This window comes from Mytilinidion resinicola (genome assembly GCF_010093595.1).
Source record: "Mytilinidion resinicola strain CBS 304.34 unplaced genomic scaffold BDZ99scaffold_1, whole genome shotgun sequence".
NCBI lineage: Eukaryota > Fungi > Ascomycota > Dothideomycetes > Mytilinidiales > Mytilinidiaceae > Mytilinidion > Mytilinidion resinicola.
In genome coordinates, this window is record NW_022985437.1 from 630,386 (window position 1) to 644,882 (window position 14,497).

General features: G+C 51.5%; 4 protein-coding genes across 4 annotated transcripts; 2 read left to right on the forward strand and 2 right to left on the reverse strand.

The window, feature by feature from the left end:
• Nucleotides 1-317: 317 nt before the first annotated feature.
• BDZ99DRAFT_5415 (uncharacterized protein) lies at nucleotides 318-3,662 on the reverse strand. Its single transcript, XM_033726742.1, has 2 exons — nucleotides 3,566-3,662; nucleotides 318-3,474 (listed from the first exon to the last, which is right to left on the reverse strand). The coding sequence occupies exon 2, from the start codon at nucleotides 3,449-3,451 to the stop codon at nucleotides 485-487; it is 2,967 nt and encodes a 988-aa protein (XP_033583922.1). The 5' UTR covers nucleotides 3,452-3,474; nucleotides 3,566-3,662; the 3' UTR covers nucleotides 318-484.
• Nucleotides 3,663-3,852: 190 nt separating this feature from the next.
• On the reverse strand, nucleotides 3,853-6,048 carry BDZ99DRAFT_456759 (uncharacterized protein; the record flags this gene model as incomplete). The annotated part of the gene is made up of 5 exons (XM_033718528.1): nucleotides 5,623-6,048; nucleotides 5,147-5,514; nucleotides 4,477-5,093; nucleotides 4,220-4,418; nucleotides 3,853-4,164 (listed from the first exon to the last, which is right to left on the reverse strand). Coding segments are annotated over exons 1-5 (1,691 nt in total), but the record flags the coding sequence as incomplete, so codon positions are not given.
• A 539-nt stretch (nucleotides 6,049-6,587) lies between these two features.
• On the forward strand, nucleotides 6,588-11,159 carry BDZ99DRAFT_504876 (uncharacterized protein; the record flags this gene model as incomplete). The annotated part of the gene is made up of 5 exons (XM_033724072.1): nucleotides 6,588-6,618; nucleotides 6,897-6,952; nucleotides 7,006-7,524; nucleotides 7,555-7,785; nucleotides 7,822-11,159. 5 exons carry the CDS (start codon nucleotides 6,588-6,590, stop codon nucleotides 10,690-10,692), a joined length of 3,708 nt encoding a protein of 1,235 aa, XP_033583924.1. The 3' UTR covers nucleotides 10,693-11,159.
• Nucleotides 11,160-11,654: 495 nt separating this feature from the next.
• Nucleotides 11,655-14,429, forward strand: BDZ99DRAFT_513226 (ATP-dependent metallopeptidase Hfl; the record flags this gene model as incomplete). The annotated part of the gene is made up of 2 exons (XM_033724694.1): nucleotides 11,655-13,578; nucleotides 13,630-14,429. 2 exons carry the CDS (start codon nucleotides 11,655-11,657, stop codon nucleotides 14,427-14,429), a joined length of 2,724 nt encoding a protein of 907 aa, XP_033583925.1.
• Between the last annotated feature and the right edge of the window lie 68 nt (nucleotides 14,430-14,497).

Consider the following 14,497-nt stretch of genomic DNA (forward strand, 5'->3'; position numbering starts at 1 on the left):
CCCCCTGAACAAAGTGCTTTCATGAGCACCCCATATTTCCGTTGATCTCTCACATCCAGACTGATCGTGTGGTATAGTCGCGGCGTCGTGATAGCCTGAAGGTGCTTGCAGGTGAGGCAGAGAGATTTGAGATCAGACGATCGTGTAATCTAGGCAACGAGAGCATTAGTACTTGCGACGAGAACCAATTGCAGCGAATGCAGAGATGCAACAGAGCCAGATGCTTACCAGACCCAACAGGAGCAGTGCGGTGGTCTTATAGGGCGACACCTCCAGATTCACGAGTAATTAACTCTACGAGCAGTGAGGAAAGAGTTCACGCGAATCCGTGGTGAGACGCTAAAACAATTCTACGCAAAGCAGTAGATATCCTTGTAGATATCCTTACAGATACGTGGGTAGTGTCATGATCAAGATCTTTGATTTGAGAGGCAGTGAGAACACACTCGAGCATCCAAAACACTCGACTATCCAAGAAGCTTGACTATCTAAAATTCAGCTCATCCTCGCTATCACTCCAACAAGCACCTCTTCCGGTTCTAAACTCTCTTTTTTTCATAGCACTTCGCGCTGAAACGGTGCACCTGAGGCCCCTCCTAAGTACAGCTTTTTTCACCCCATGACCAGCGTTGGATATCCGAGTTTCGGTGAAGGATAACTCATCTTCCTCACTATCTTCCGTCTCAAATGTTCCAACATCGCCCGTACTTGTCCTAAGGGGGCGTTCGAATGGAGTAATATTGCTGGCGGGACGACTGGGGGTTTTCGCTCTCTTGTCTGCTGACTTTAGACAACCAGCGCGCACGTAGCTATTGCTTCGCCCATCGTCTTGATCTGATGACAGTTCTCGAGAATGATGCAACCGCTCAGCATTGCGATTTGCCTTGTTAGTGAGCTTCGCAAGTAGTTTCCCAGTCTTCAACTTGGTGACTATGTCAGCTATCTCGCCCAAGCTCCTTCGCTTCCGATTGAGAGAGTGATCACTCGTTCTACGGGATCCTAAATCAAGGCGATTCGTACGAGGGTATGAGTCTGGAGAGGACGACTCTGTAGCTATGGGTTCGATTCGATCGGAAGAAGCTGTTCTTCGTCGCTTCGATACCGGAAGGTCTGGACTATAATTCCTCTTCTTAGAAGGGCTTGGAGGGCCGTCACCTTTCGCCTCGATGTCGCTTATTAATGATATCTTCGGTGAATAAGCATGTGACGGCGTAACGCTGGGAGACATGCGCGACGGCAATGTAGGGGCCGCAGAAAGGGGCGTAGTATCGATGGCATTAATACTTCCATTAGACAACGGCGTATCTGGCTCAGATTCCGAGTCCGTCGGCGTTGGAGGGAACGTAGAACTTTGCATAGCTGGTCGTATGACTTGCTGGATCTGTGGCCTTGCGAATGGCGTACAGGCAACCCATTCGCATATACCTTCCTCCCAGCGAAACCCTTTCCGTACTGTCGGCGAAGATGATAAAAGTTTTCTTGCCGGGGTTTGTTCTAAAAGCAAAGGTCCAGTGTTTTGTACGGTCCTTTCAATCTCGTTGGAAAAAGCTGCATGCGCGCTCTTCCTAGTGTCCACTGCAAATTTCATTGAAGCTGCAAGCGCAACCCTCTTCATGAACCATTGGGACTGTGTTGATATTTGCCGGTGGGGATCGGCCAAGCACCGGACGAGTCTTCGCAGATGATCAAAGCCGTCATCCTGCGAAGCCCGGCCAAAGCAACGAGCTGAGGAACATACTAATTGTGGGAGAGTTTCGATGTCCGTTTCGGCATTGGAATCGCTCCGAGAAATAGCAGTGGACAATCTGTCGAGGACAGTGATGTGCTTATCCATGTTGATATCGATGGAGGCGGATCCCAGGGTAATTCCCTCAATAAGGAGAAGAAATGGCGCTGCCATGGCATATAACGCGCGCTGAGTATAGATTGCGTCGATTTCGGAGTAATGTTCTGTACCAATGTTGACTCTGTCTACTATTGATGTCGTGATTCCAAGTAGAGCCCAGGCAATAGATCGGACTGTGTCCTTGTCGATACCTTCCGACCGTTGGTGTGATACCGATGCAATACTCGACAGCAGCGTAAACAAGCTCGAAAACGTATTGCTTAACGCATCACGTATATCGGCCTTAGGCGAAGCTCCGCTTCCATAGTACTGGTCGTCTGAGCTTGCCAGACCGTCCGCGTTGAGAAAGTATGCATCGTTCATCCCCAGTCCAGCAATTACTGCACTCTCCAAGAGCCCAAAAGCGCTAGCATATGTGTGATGGTGCTCGTCGGACAACACACGGACAACTCTAGTCCACACGGGATGCATACCCCGGGTCGCAAGCCACTCCACCGGCAAAAGGTCATGCGAGAGCGCCAATCTTAGTTGCTCGAAGAGGAATTGATATCGTTGGGTTCGCGTGACAAATTCGTTGATCATCGACCAGCAAGGTGAGTAGTCCATGCCGAAAATATTATAATGTAGGTCTTTCGGAGGGTCTATGAATCCTTGGGAAAGGACATAGCTGGACAGAATTTGTTCTGCTTCGTTCCAGGCAGAGGCATTCATGCAGAGCCGATAAAGCCCAAGAATGACACCCGGGACCAATATCCTGTCTTCAATGGCCTCCTGCAGCAGTGATACCGCATGGGCTTTTACAACCTCTCTGAGTGGTTTCCAACCAATTCCGTCTTCGACTGCTCCATGGTCCTCCAGGTAGGAATAGATCTCGTTGGCTACATCCGTGTCGTTATCATCGCCATCCTCCTCGAGGAAGTGTTCCTCTAGACGAATATATGCAGGTACTTGCCGCAAACACATTGAAAAAAGCGACCTGGTTCCTTTTCGGCTCTTGTCTGTATCCGATTTGGTAGCTTGGAGAAGGTTTGACAATCCATCGTAAAGGCCATCAATCTGTTTCCACATATCCGCAGTCATTTGCTTCTTCAACACTTGAAGGTCCTCCTTGGGTTTAATCACCTTTAGCTTTGCTTTCCTGGTGGGCTGCAAGGGTGAAGGCTGTATATGCGGACTGTCCTCCAGCTTTTTTAGACTTCGAGCAATATATGGCGTTGGCAGGTAGACATCTCCAGGGCGAGCCAATGTACCACAGCCTGGGGTAGACTCCGCCACCACTTTTAGTTTCGAGGCCTTCCCTTTGTACATGCGTCTGGCGATTCCAACCTGCTTAGGCTTTGGCATCCAATCTGGATCCTGGGCCTTGTCAAACCCGCGTGGCCGTACATCCTTGGACCCCTGGGATATGTTTACCCTATTTTCAGCTTGTACGATCGGTTTCGTTCGGCCATCAAGTTCGCTATTGGAATTCTTCAATAGTAGTGACCTCCGATCGAGCGTGTGCTTGCGCAAGACGGCAAGGCGAGAAGCGATTGGGCGTAATAATCGATTGCAACGTGTGGTAGTCCATGGGATCTGATTATCGAGTGTAGGTAGAGTATTCATATTTATTGTATCCCAATATTGAGCTGCGCTATTAAGTAAGTATATGTCGGTAGAGAGTGCGACTATACGGTAGCAGTGATGCGCAATCGATGAAAGCGCCGGGATCGCACTCACTGTCATGGGTCCAATATGTAATATTAGAGTAATCTCTAATAAAGTTATCTCATGGTGTAAGGTGATATCCAAAATCTGTGGGAGGAGGGGTAATATGCGGAAGAGAGGGGTGTGTTGATGAGGTCGTTGTCGCGAAAGTCATCAAAACAGTCTTGGCAAACATGGACCCTAGTTTATGTCACGTGACCTGCTATCAAACTTCCAATCACTAAATCTAGGGTGGCAAGTGAGGAGCATAAATTATTTATATATTTACTCTAGTTTTGGGTATCAAGAATCAGACCACCGCCGAATAAACAATCCTTCCCCATCCTATCGTACATGCTCTACACCTCAGAGCGAATATTAGCACTAATCATCGTCACTGTCTTCCTTTTCTCCGGGCACTACTTCGAAAGACAAATCTTTGTCGACATTTCCCTTTGCGTTTCGTGCCGTGATCTTGTATTTGCCCCCATTCCAGAGATCTTTGATAGTCAGCTCCCGAGTTCTACCTAAGCTTTCAATGTCGCCAATGCGCTCCAGAGTGCCATCAAGATGCTTCTCGAATCCTGGCTTCCCGCAGATCTCCCTAAAAGCGTTCTGCATAGGGACGGAATCTGTCGATACCGATCAGTACTGTATCGTGAAATGACAAATTTAGGTGAAGTTTACCTGCGCGGACCATAGCATGGGAGTCGATTGTGAAGACATTGATGTGATCATAGCTTTTGATGAAGTCTGCTCGAGTCATGATTTGCCGTGCTTCATGTAATGTTATTTCTGGCAAAATATGTCCTCTGTGTTCATCATAGATCGTTTCCATCTCGCTTTCCTTGTCGACGAGAGCCTTGGCCAGGACCATGGCTGCCGACTGCAGAATGTTAGCCAATTAAGAAACTGTCAAATTGTTAGCAATTGGGAGCGCTTACGGCATATTTCTGCTGATCCATAACATCGTCATCCATTTCCGGTCCCAGGATCCAACACTGGTTCAGAAACCAGGTTTTCTCCATATCGCAGATCTTACGACACGTGTGCATCATGCTTTCAGATTTGGCGACGCGGTTCAAGAAGGTCAATCGACCCCCGATCTGATCGTAGACTTGCTCGAGTAGAGACTCTTCTGGCATCTCTTGGAAGTATTTCATTCGGTAGTTGCGTAAAGCTTGGATCGCCCGATCCTTCGGCAAGTCGCCGATTGGCGTCACTTCCATCCTCGTTGCATATTGCTTGAGCCGCTCATAAACCCAGTAGTCGTCACTGTTGAAGACTACGGTAGCGAGATTGGAGGCAGCCCATTGTTCAGCACGTTGCTGGATCAGCTCTAGGAGATCTCGGCCGTCTTCATCATCCCTGAGCAGATGCACGCTATTGATGATTAGAATTAGGGGTCGCCCAACCCGTTTCCTCCGGTTTAGCGCAACTTTTTCGAGCTTGTTGAGTGCTCGTTCGATGTCGAGCAGAGCGGATGCATCGCGTGGGCCGCGAATGGAGAACAGAGAGCCAATGTTATCCTCGTGGAATTCAAAGTCTAAGGCTTTTCCAACTGTAGAGATGTGAGCAGGTGGAAACCATAGAGAGGGGGATAGAGGCACGCACGCCGGACTCTGAAGATTTCTAGATCGGCATGGGCCTCAAACATGGCGACACCCTCGCCGTCAACCTTATACATTGCTTCAATCAACATAGAAGACTTTCCGGTCCCTTTCTCACCAATCAGCAGGTGGTAGTGGCCTCGATCGTCTCCTCTGATGATGGCGTCAATCTTGAGCTGCTCAGCTCGCGGAATCCAGCGTTCATGCTCGTCTCCACCAACGCCAGGAACATCCCCTGGCTGACTAGGTCTCCCGGCAACTTGCTTTCCCTGAGCAGCCAGTTCCAGGACAGGGTCGCCAGGCCGGAACGCGTTCTCCATCTTTTCTAAGACAAGAGCCTTGTAGTACCGGTTGTAGCTGTATCCGACGAGGCTGCGATACCCATACTTAGCGAAATGTCACGGATACGCACAATTCGCGTTCATAGTGCGCACGTGACTTCTAAAGACGAAGTGAATGACCTTTAAGGGGCGCACTCACCCAAGAACAGCAATAGATGCAAACGTAGTCATGGCACTTTCGAACATCTTGAAGGCAGTACCTTTCCACTTGGCGCGGCCATTGTTGTTGCCAGTCAGGTCGGGAGTGGCATCGTCGACGGGATCAGGATTGGGCTGATTTGGCGTGGGCGGACCCGTCACCCAGCGTGGATGTGCCCGCGAGATAGTAGGACGACGAACAAAGGGAGGCGGTTGGAAGGCACTGTTGCTGGCGATGCGTGTTCTCGCGACTCGTGAGAGCATCATTGCTATTCGCGCGTCAACAGGCGCGTCAACAGGCGCGACAGACGCGCCAGGTCTCACCAAAATGTCAATAGGGCTAGCAGGCGGAAGAGAAGGACAAAAGAGTGTGATGTCGCCGTGAGCAAGGGAAGCCCCGATATATGAGGATGGCAGAGGGATGGATGTGCGCACAATGATGGCTGACTCCTGGCCAAATTTCAGGAGAGATGCGCCGCGACTAGTCCCACGAACAGCCAGCTCTGCGCAGCTGTCAGCGGTCGGCTCGAGCTGCTCCAGATAGCGATGCGGGATGCTACATCCTCTGTAGGAGCACTAGACAGCGGCTTTGCTAAGCAGGAGCTGGAGGTCTCTAGTGGCAGTGACGCGCACAGCATCCGAGGGAACCGCACGACATGGGAGCGTTGAGTCGCTCGGTGGAGTCGGGCTTGATATCCGTCTGTTGCAGGTGTGGCTTAACCGCAAGGCTGTGGCTGCGACAGGGGGGAGACCCGAGGACTGGCCCGGCTGCCCGGAGAAAACCGTGAGTGCTTTTAGGAAAAAGTTTCGAGGTGCTGCAAGCATCCGCCATCACCGCAATTGCGCATTTATGCGTCTTCTGTACCTCCCTCTTCGCGCCCTATATCCTCTTCTTTCCTTCCCGAAGCTGCTCGCGTGTACTCTATAGTCTCTTCCTACTTTCTTCCTCATCTCCGTGCTCCAGCCATGGCCGACCATCATGACGCTTCCATTACAGGTGAGCTCCATATCTCCTACCGCTTCACTTTTTCCAAGCATCCACGTCTTCGCTCCCCCACTACCACAATCGTACTCATTTCAGCAATGAGCTAACCACCTTAACGCCGTAGAGCTCTCCCAGCCTACCGACGCCGTGTCTACCGTCAATGGGGACGCAGTGGGAGAGAGCTCCCAGGACGAGTCAAATGAAAACAATGCCGACAGTACGCCTCATCATTCCTTCATGCTGCTCCCGCATTGCTAGTCAATACCAATGGCTTACAACTCGTGCCGTAGCCGTCTTCCAGATCACCATCAATCTTCCACACGAACCGTACAAAACACAGGTCATGGTACGCAGAAGCTTCATAGTCTGTTTCCAGTATCCGTGGCTAACGGCCTGAAGATGTCGACCCAAGAGCAGGTCCAGGACTTGCGCCAGTCCATCGTGGAACAACCTCAGACCTTCCAGTACTCCTGCTTCCACCTCGAGCACAAGGGAGAGCGGATCAACGACTTCATCGAGCTTTCCGAGGTTCCCGGCCTGAGCCCTGATTCAGAGCTAACACTGGTGGAAGACCCCTACACAGAGAAAGATGCTCGTATGCATGTGGTTAGAGTCAGGGAGCTCATAGGGGCAGCCGGAGACCGCACCGACACGCTGCATGGCGTCCTAGCGGGGCTGTCCTTGCACGACAGCGTCGGGTCGGAGATCGTGGAGGCATCCGTCACCAATGATACAAGCCCAGCAGCTCCCCAAGGGCCCGTCATGGGAGACTATGATTTTGAAGCTCTGGGATCGGTGAAACACCTTTTACCACCAGCCCCCGAGACCCCTCCGAAGACGTTGAAGTCTATAGCGGTGTCCCCGTGGAACCCACCACCATACCATCTACGCGCCAAGGGACACCTCCTCTATCTTCAAGTAACTACAATTGAGGGTGAGCAGCACCAGATCACTGCTCATGTTGGAGGGTTCTACGTCAACAAGTCCTCGAACAGCAAATTCGACCCATTCCCAAGGCCGCCACCCAAATATTTCGCCGCGCATTCGCTGCTTAATCTCATCCCCCAAATATCTCCTTCTTTCGACGCTGCCTTCAAGGCGCTACTGGAGCTGAACGCGAAGAAAGACCTCCTGACCATCTTCCAATTGTCGAATGCTATCCCAGCCAACCCGTGGATGGTGCCTCCACCGATTTCCTCCCTGACTACGCACCAGTCGGATATTGCACGAACACAGGAGAGCTATTTAATATCGGGATTGGAAAACACCGACACCCTTCGTGACTGGAACGAGGAGTTCCAATCAACTAGGGAGATGGCCAAGGAGGCCGTCCAGGACCGTGTTTTCCGTGAACGTCTGACCTCCAAGTTGTTCGCAGATTACAACGATGCCGCTACCCGCGGAGCTATGCTTGTTGCGCGCGGTGAGGTGGCCCCTCTCAACCCCACCGAAAGTAGAGACGCCCAAATATTCGTCTACAACAACATCTTCTTCTCTTTCGGTGCCGACGGCGTTGGTACGTTCGCGACTGATGGTGGCGATGAGGCTGCCCGGGTGGCCACAGGCAAGGATGTTACGGGTGTGCGTGTTGTCAACAACCTCGACATCCAGGGTCTGTTCACACCAGGCACTGTTGTTGTGGACTATCTTGGTAAACGCATCGTGGGTCAGAGCATTGTGCCAGGCATATTCAAGCAGCGAGAGCCTGGAGAGCACCAGATTGACTACGGAGGGGTCGAGGGCAAAGACGTCGTCGCAGAGGACGCCGCTTTCGTCCCGCTATTTGAAAAGCTCTCTAAGCTTCTGCATGTCAAGAAGCACCCTGTCTGGGACAAGGAAGATGTGCGACACGAGCTGGAGGGCAGTGTGGAAACCAAAGGGCTCATTGGAACTGACGGTAGGAAATACGCCCTTGACCTGTACCGGGTGACCCCTCTTGATGTTTCCTGGATCGAACAATACTGGAGCGAACCTCCAAAGGACGACAGCGCCAAACCCAAGGAAAGCGATTATCCGCATCGTATGGCTGTGCTGCGGCCCGAGTTGGTAGAGTCATTCTCCAGGGTCAGGCTACGGGACTATATCAAGGAGGAGCTAGCTAAGAAGGCTGAATTAACCAAGGGAACTTCCGAAACACCAGAAGCTTCGCAGTCGAACGGCGAGAAAGCAGAGGAAGGCGCTGTCACCAATAAGGATTCCGAAAATCAAGAGGATGGCGGAGAGAAGGAAGCAGAGCAAGAGCGCGTAGACATCAGCGGCTTCCAATTCGCACTCAACCCAGACGTTTTCTGCGGCCAAAAGCCGCAATCAGACGAAGACAAGGAGGAGTGGGCCAAGGACGAAGCGGAGGTACGTGCAGCATGTGGCCACCTTCTGTCAGAGGTCATCCCACGTCTCGTCCACGAGCTTCAAGAAGGAGAGGTCGGCTTCCCTATGGATGGTGCTTCGCTGAGTACTCTGCTTCACAAGCGTGGTATCAACATTCGCTACTTAGGGAAGCTTGCTACCTTGGCTGATAAAGAGGATGCGAGACTTCAAGCTTTGAAGCGCTTGTCAGTACAGGAAATGATTTCTCGAGGATTCAAGCATGTTGCAAATCGGTTGATGAGGCATTTGCCCGTTCCTTTTGCCGCTTCTTGCATGACACATCTGTTGAACTGCCTTCTTGGAGAAAGGCTGAACGGAAAGCCAGTTCCTGAGCTTGATGACTCGCTCAAGGCCATGTACCCCGAAGGCGACTTTAGCTTTGAGAAAGTATCTCCTGCTACTCTGAAAAAAGAGATCACCTCTCAAGTTGCGCTAAGATATCGATTCGATCTTGGAAACAACTGGATTGAACATGACAGGTATCTGCAACTGCTTCGCGAAGTCTCCTTGAAACTCGGTCTGCAGTTAGAAGGTAAAGAGTATGTTTTTGTCAAAGAGCAGCATACAAACGGAGCATCGCATACAGATGGCAACGCTCTGGCACCGACAAATGGGCAGACCAACGGATCAAGCAAAAAGAAGAAGAAACATACCTCTCCTCCTAGGGCAGCTAGCCCTGCGGTGACAGCACCATTGCTGACGTTCCATGCTGACGACATCTTGAACATTGTCCCAGTCGTCAAAGAGGCATCACCAAAGAGTATGCTTGCAGAAGAAGCACTCGATGCCGGTCGACTCTCCATGGCACAAGACCAAAAGGAACTTGGCCAAGAGCTTCTCCTCGAATCGTTGTCGCTACACGAACAAATATACGGTGTCTTGCACCCTGAAGTCGCTAGGGCATATCACCAACTGTCCAATCTTCTGTATACTCTTGAAGAGAAGAACGCAGCCGTTGAGCTAGCACACAAAGCAGTCATTGTCTCAGAGCGTACCTTGGGCATCGATCATGCTGAGACTGTGCTCTGTTATCTCAATCTCGGCTTGTTTGAGCATGCAACCGGCAACACTAAGGCTGCTCTCCATTACGTCCGACACGCCCTCGAGCTGTGGAAAATCATCTACGGTCCCAACCACCCTGATTCTATCACTACCATTAACAACGCCGCTGTGATGCTTCAATCGATGAAGCAGTACCACGAATCTCGATTGTGGTTCGAGGCTTCCCTCGCTATCTGCGAACAAGTTTCCGGAAAGCAGTCCATCAATACCGCAACGCTATTGTTCCAGCTTTCTCAGGCGCTGGCGCTGGACAAGGATATGCGCGGTGCTGCAAACCGCATGAGAGAGTCTTACAAAATCTTCAACGCGGTGCTCGGTTCCGAAGATCGAAACACGAAGGAAGCTGGACAGTGGCTTGAACAGTTCACGCAGACCGCCGTTACCCAAGCGAAGCAATTGCAGGATCTGGCTAAGGGAAAGGTCAGACGCGTGCAACTGAACACTCGAGGGACACTTCGTCCGCAGCCCCAGGTTGGTCAGACAAGCGCCCAGGCAGACGGACGAGAAGCGCGAAGTGTCCCGAGTCAATTCCGCGATCAGAGGAGTGTCGAAGAATTGTTGAAATATATTGAGGGTGGAGATTCACCAAAAAAATCAACCCCGAAGAAGCAGACAGCAAACCCGAAACGCAGGGCACAAAAAGCGGATGACTTGTAAGCGTAGATGGGCAAGTATTACATTGGAGAAAAAGGGAAACCAATGTCAATCGCACAAATGCCTTTGACTCGTTCCGATTCCTCTAGCAGTTCTCCTACCTTCGTACATATGCATCTCCAATCACTGTACAATGTTGTATTAGTACTTTCTGTCGTCTGGATGGTTTCTTGGCTGCATTTTGGAGTCGACATCGTGGGGAACGATTGGGAGAGGCGGGCAAAACGTGGGCTAGATCTCCAGGGCGGAAGATCAAGTTGAATTGGAACTCTCCAATCATGTATAATACCTGTGCTCTCTTTCTCCACCATTAGATTTAGGTGGTAGCGTGTTGTCAAACCTCTGGAAATATCATGCAATGATGCTGTACCGTAACCTCTTCAAGACGCTGCGCACATATGAGGCCACTAGCTATCGGTTCTCCTAGATCTCCTGGCTGAATCCATATCGCGAGAGTGATTACAGTATCCCACGCATCCGTATGAGAGTACGAGAATTTGAATAGAGTGATGGCACATCTCAAGTGATGCACCGCTGAGGCACGTGACCTGATGGAGTTCCTTGAACAAAAAGTGGCAGTCTGAAAATCTGTGATTCTATTCTGAAAACTCTGGTACTCGAGATAGACACTCTCTCTAGAATATACACTGGCCAAGCACCGCTTTAGGGCCCCTTGAATGTTATTGCGAATGGAGAACGACAATTTTGACACACCTAATAGCTCTTCGGGCCACCTCAGACGGAGTCAGAACGGATTGCCACTTCATGTTCAACGAACCCTGCCGGCCCAAAACACACGGCCCAGGCGTCATGATTATTTGGCTCGAAGCTGGCCACCACTGCCAGACCATCGCCATTTCGCCATCTCGCCCAACACGCCTCCATCTTGCTGTTGATGGTGTGCCTCCTACACCTATAGCCGCCTCTTCGACTCTCCCTCCCTCGCCCTTCCTTTCTTCCCGACAATGAGCACCCTTCTCCGTCGCTCAGGCCATTTCGCGCGATTATCGAGACAGTCCCTCAACGCCGCCACACGAAACTCGCCATCAATACGGCCGGCTGCACCCTTACCACATTGCGCTTTCGCGCATCAACGTGTGCGGCGGTATGCTACCGTTAAGCCACCACCGGAGGATCCGAAAGACCCTCAGAATAAGAAAGATGGAAAAGCACCGGAGGCGAATGATGGAAAGGTAGCGGAGGACCAGAACAAGCCTCCGGGCAAGCCAGCAGCTGGGTTCGAGCAATTTTACAACCAAAGTCCCATGTCAGCGCCGCAGCCGGGGAATGCGCCGGAAGGAAATAAGAACGCTTCGAGTCCTGCGGCGGCGAAACTCACACCCGAGGAGGAGAAGGCCTTGGATCAGCTCATGTCCATTGTGTCAATGGGCATGCCAGCAGAGCAGATCAAGCATCTGAACAAGGCTTTTGAACTCATCAAGAAGGACGGCATACCGCCGGAAGTACGAGAAGAGATGGACAAGCTCAAGAGGGGCGAACCCATGGACCTTGCAACCGCCGCAAAGATATCTCGCATGACTTCGCAAATGGCACGAAAGGCGGCGGAGGAAAGCTCGAGCGCCGAAGAGGATGGCCCGAAGCAGAAGTCTGGAGCTCACGATCCTGGCCCACAATCGAAGGACCAGAAAAAGAAGTCGGACAAGGGAGCTCCCGGCGGACTACCCTATGAACTCAATCTGGACACAAGCACGTTCCTTACCGCCGCGTTTGTTGCCTACCTCCTATACCGCCTGGTGGTACCTGGAGAGAACACCCGGGAAATAACATGGCAGGAATTCAGGACGACCTTTTTGGACAAGGGATTAGTGGAGAAGGTTGTGATATTAAACCAAAGCAGGGCACGAGTACATCTCCACCGGGAGGCTGTTGCTTCAATGTACCCAGAGTCGCCTGCTGCACAGCAAAATTTCTACTACTACTTCACAATCGGTTCCGTCGAGGCCTTTGAGCGACAGATGGAGAGAGCACAAGACGACCTTCACATCCCTAGCACGGAGCGGATACCTGTTGCTTACTCGAACGAGATATCTTGGTTTGCAACATTGATGTCATTCGGTCCCACTCTACTTTTCATTGGAGCAATATTCTACTTCTCGAGACGCGCTGCATCTGGCGGTGGAGGACAAAGTGGTATCTTTGGTATGGGAAAGAGTAGGGCTAAGAAGTTCAACCATGAAACGGACATCAAGGTTAAGTTCTCTGACGTTGCTGGTATGGACGAAGCTAAGACGGAGATCATGGAATTCGTCAGTTTTTTGAAAGAGCCAGGAGTCTACCAGAAGCTTGGTGCCAAGATCCCCCGTGGAGCTATTCTATCCGGACCACCCGGCACAGGTAAGACTTTGCTGGCCAAAGCGACCGCCGGTGAATCGGGGGTACCCTTCTTCAGTGTCAGTGGCTCTGAGTTTGTGGAAATGTTCGTAGGTGTTGGTCCTTCCCGCGTACGCGATCTCTTCGCAAACGCCAGGAAGAACACACCGTGCATTATCTTCATTGACGAAATTGATGCCATTGGAAAAGCTCGTGCGAAGCAAAATTTTGGAGGTGGGAATGACGAACGAGAGAGCACTCTCAACCAGATCCTTACCGAAATGGATGGTTTCAACACCTCAGATCAAGTCGTAGTCCTTGCAGGCACCAACCGACCTGATGTCCTCGATAAAGCGCTCATGCGCCCTGGCCGTTTTGATAGACATATCAGCATCGACCGCCCCACGATGGATGGCCGTAAACAGATCTTTGCGGTCCATCTCAAGAAGATTGTAACCAACGAAGACATCGAGTTCCTTATGGGCCGTCTAGCAGCTTTCACACCTGGCTTTTCCGGCGCTGACATTGCCAACTGCGTCAATGAAGCTGCCCTAATTGGTAAGATAAGACCTTTACTTCTTTCTATAAAACTTAACTAATGCTTTATAGCCGCCCGCCACCAAGCCGATTCTGTCAAGATGGAGCATTTCGAACAAGCCATTGAGCGAGTCATTGGTGGCCTAGAAAAGAAATCCCTGGTTCTCAACCCCGAGGAGAAGCGCACGGTTGCGTACCACGAAGCTGGGCACGCTATCTGTGGCTGGTACTTCAAATACGCCGACCCTCTCCTCAAAGTCTCCATCATCCCGCGTGGACAGGGCGCGCTCGGATATGCCCAGTATCTTCCTGCGGGCGACACATACCTGATGAACGTTAATCAGCTTATGGACCGCATGGCGATGACGCTTGGTGGGCGAGTCAGCGAGGAGCTACACTTTGAAACCGTGACAAGCGGCGCGAGTGACGACTTCAAGAAGGTGACGGCTATGGCTAGTGCTATGGTCACCAAATGGGGAATGACGCGAAAGATCGGCTACATCTACTTCGAGGATGATTCCAGCCAGCAGCTACACAAGCCCTTTTCCGAGGAAACGGCGAAGAACATCGACTCTGAGGTTCGCCGGATTGTCGACGAGGCCTACAAGCAATGCAAAGACCTTCTCACAGAGAAGAAGCACGAGGTCGGCTTAGTTGCCGAGGAGCTGCTTAAGAAGGAGATGCTAGGCCGGGACGACATGATCAGGCTACTGGGCCCCCGGCCTTTCGAAGATCCCCAGGACTTCCACAAGTACTTCGGCGGCACCCATGGCAAAGTCCCGGGTCTGATTGAGCCAGACGCGGGAGGTGCGGACGCTGGCAAGGGCGTGAAGGGGCCCGTAGTGCCGCCTGCACCAGAGCCGACTGTGTAGATGACAATCCACTTTCAAGTGGGTGCAGTTCTCTACGTAACTCGGTCGTAACTCGCGCACGTTCCCAG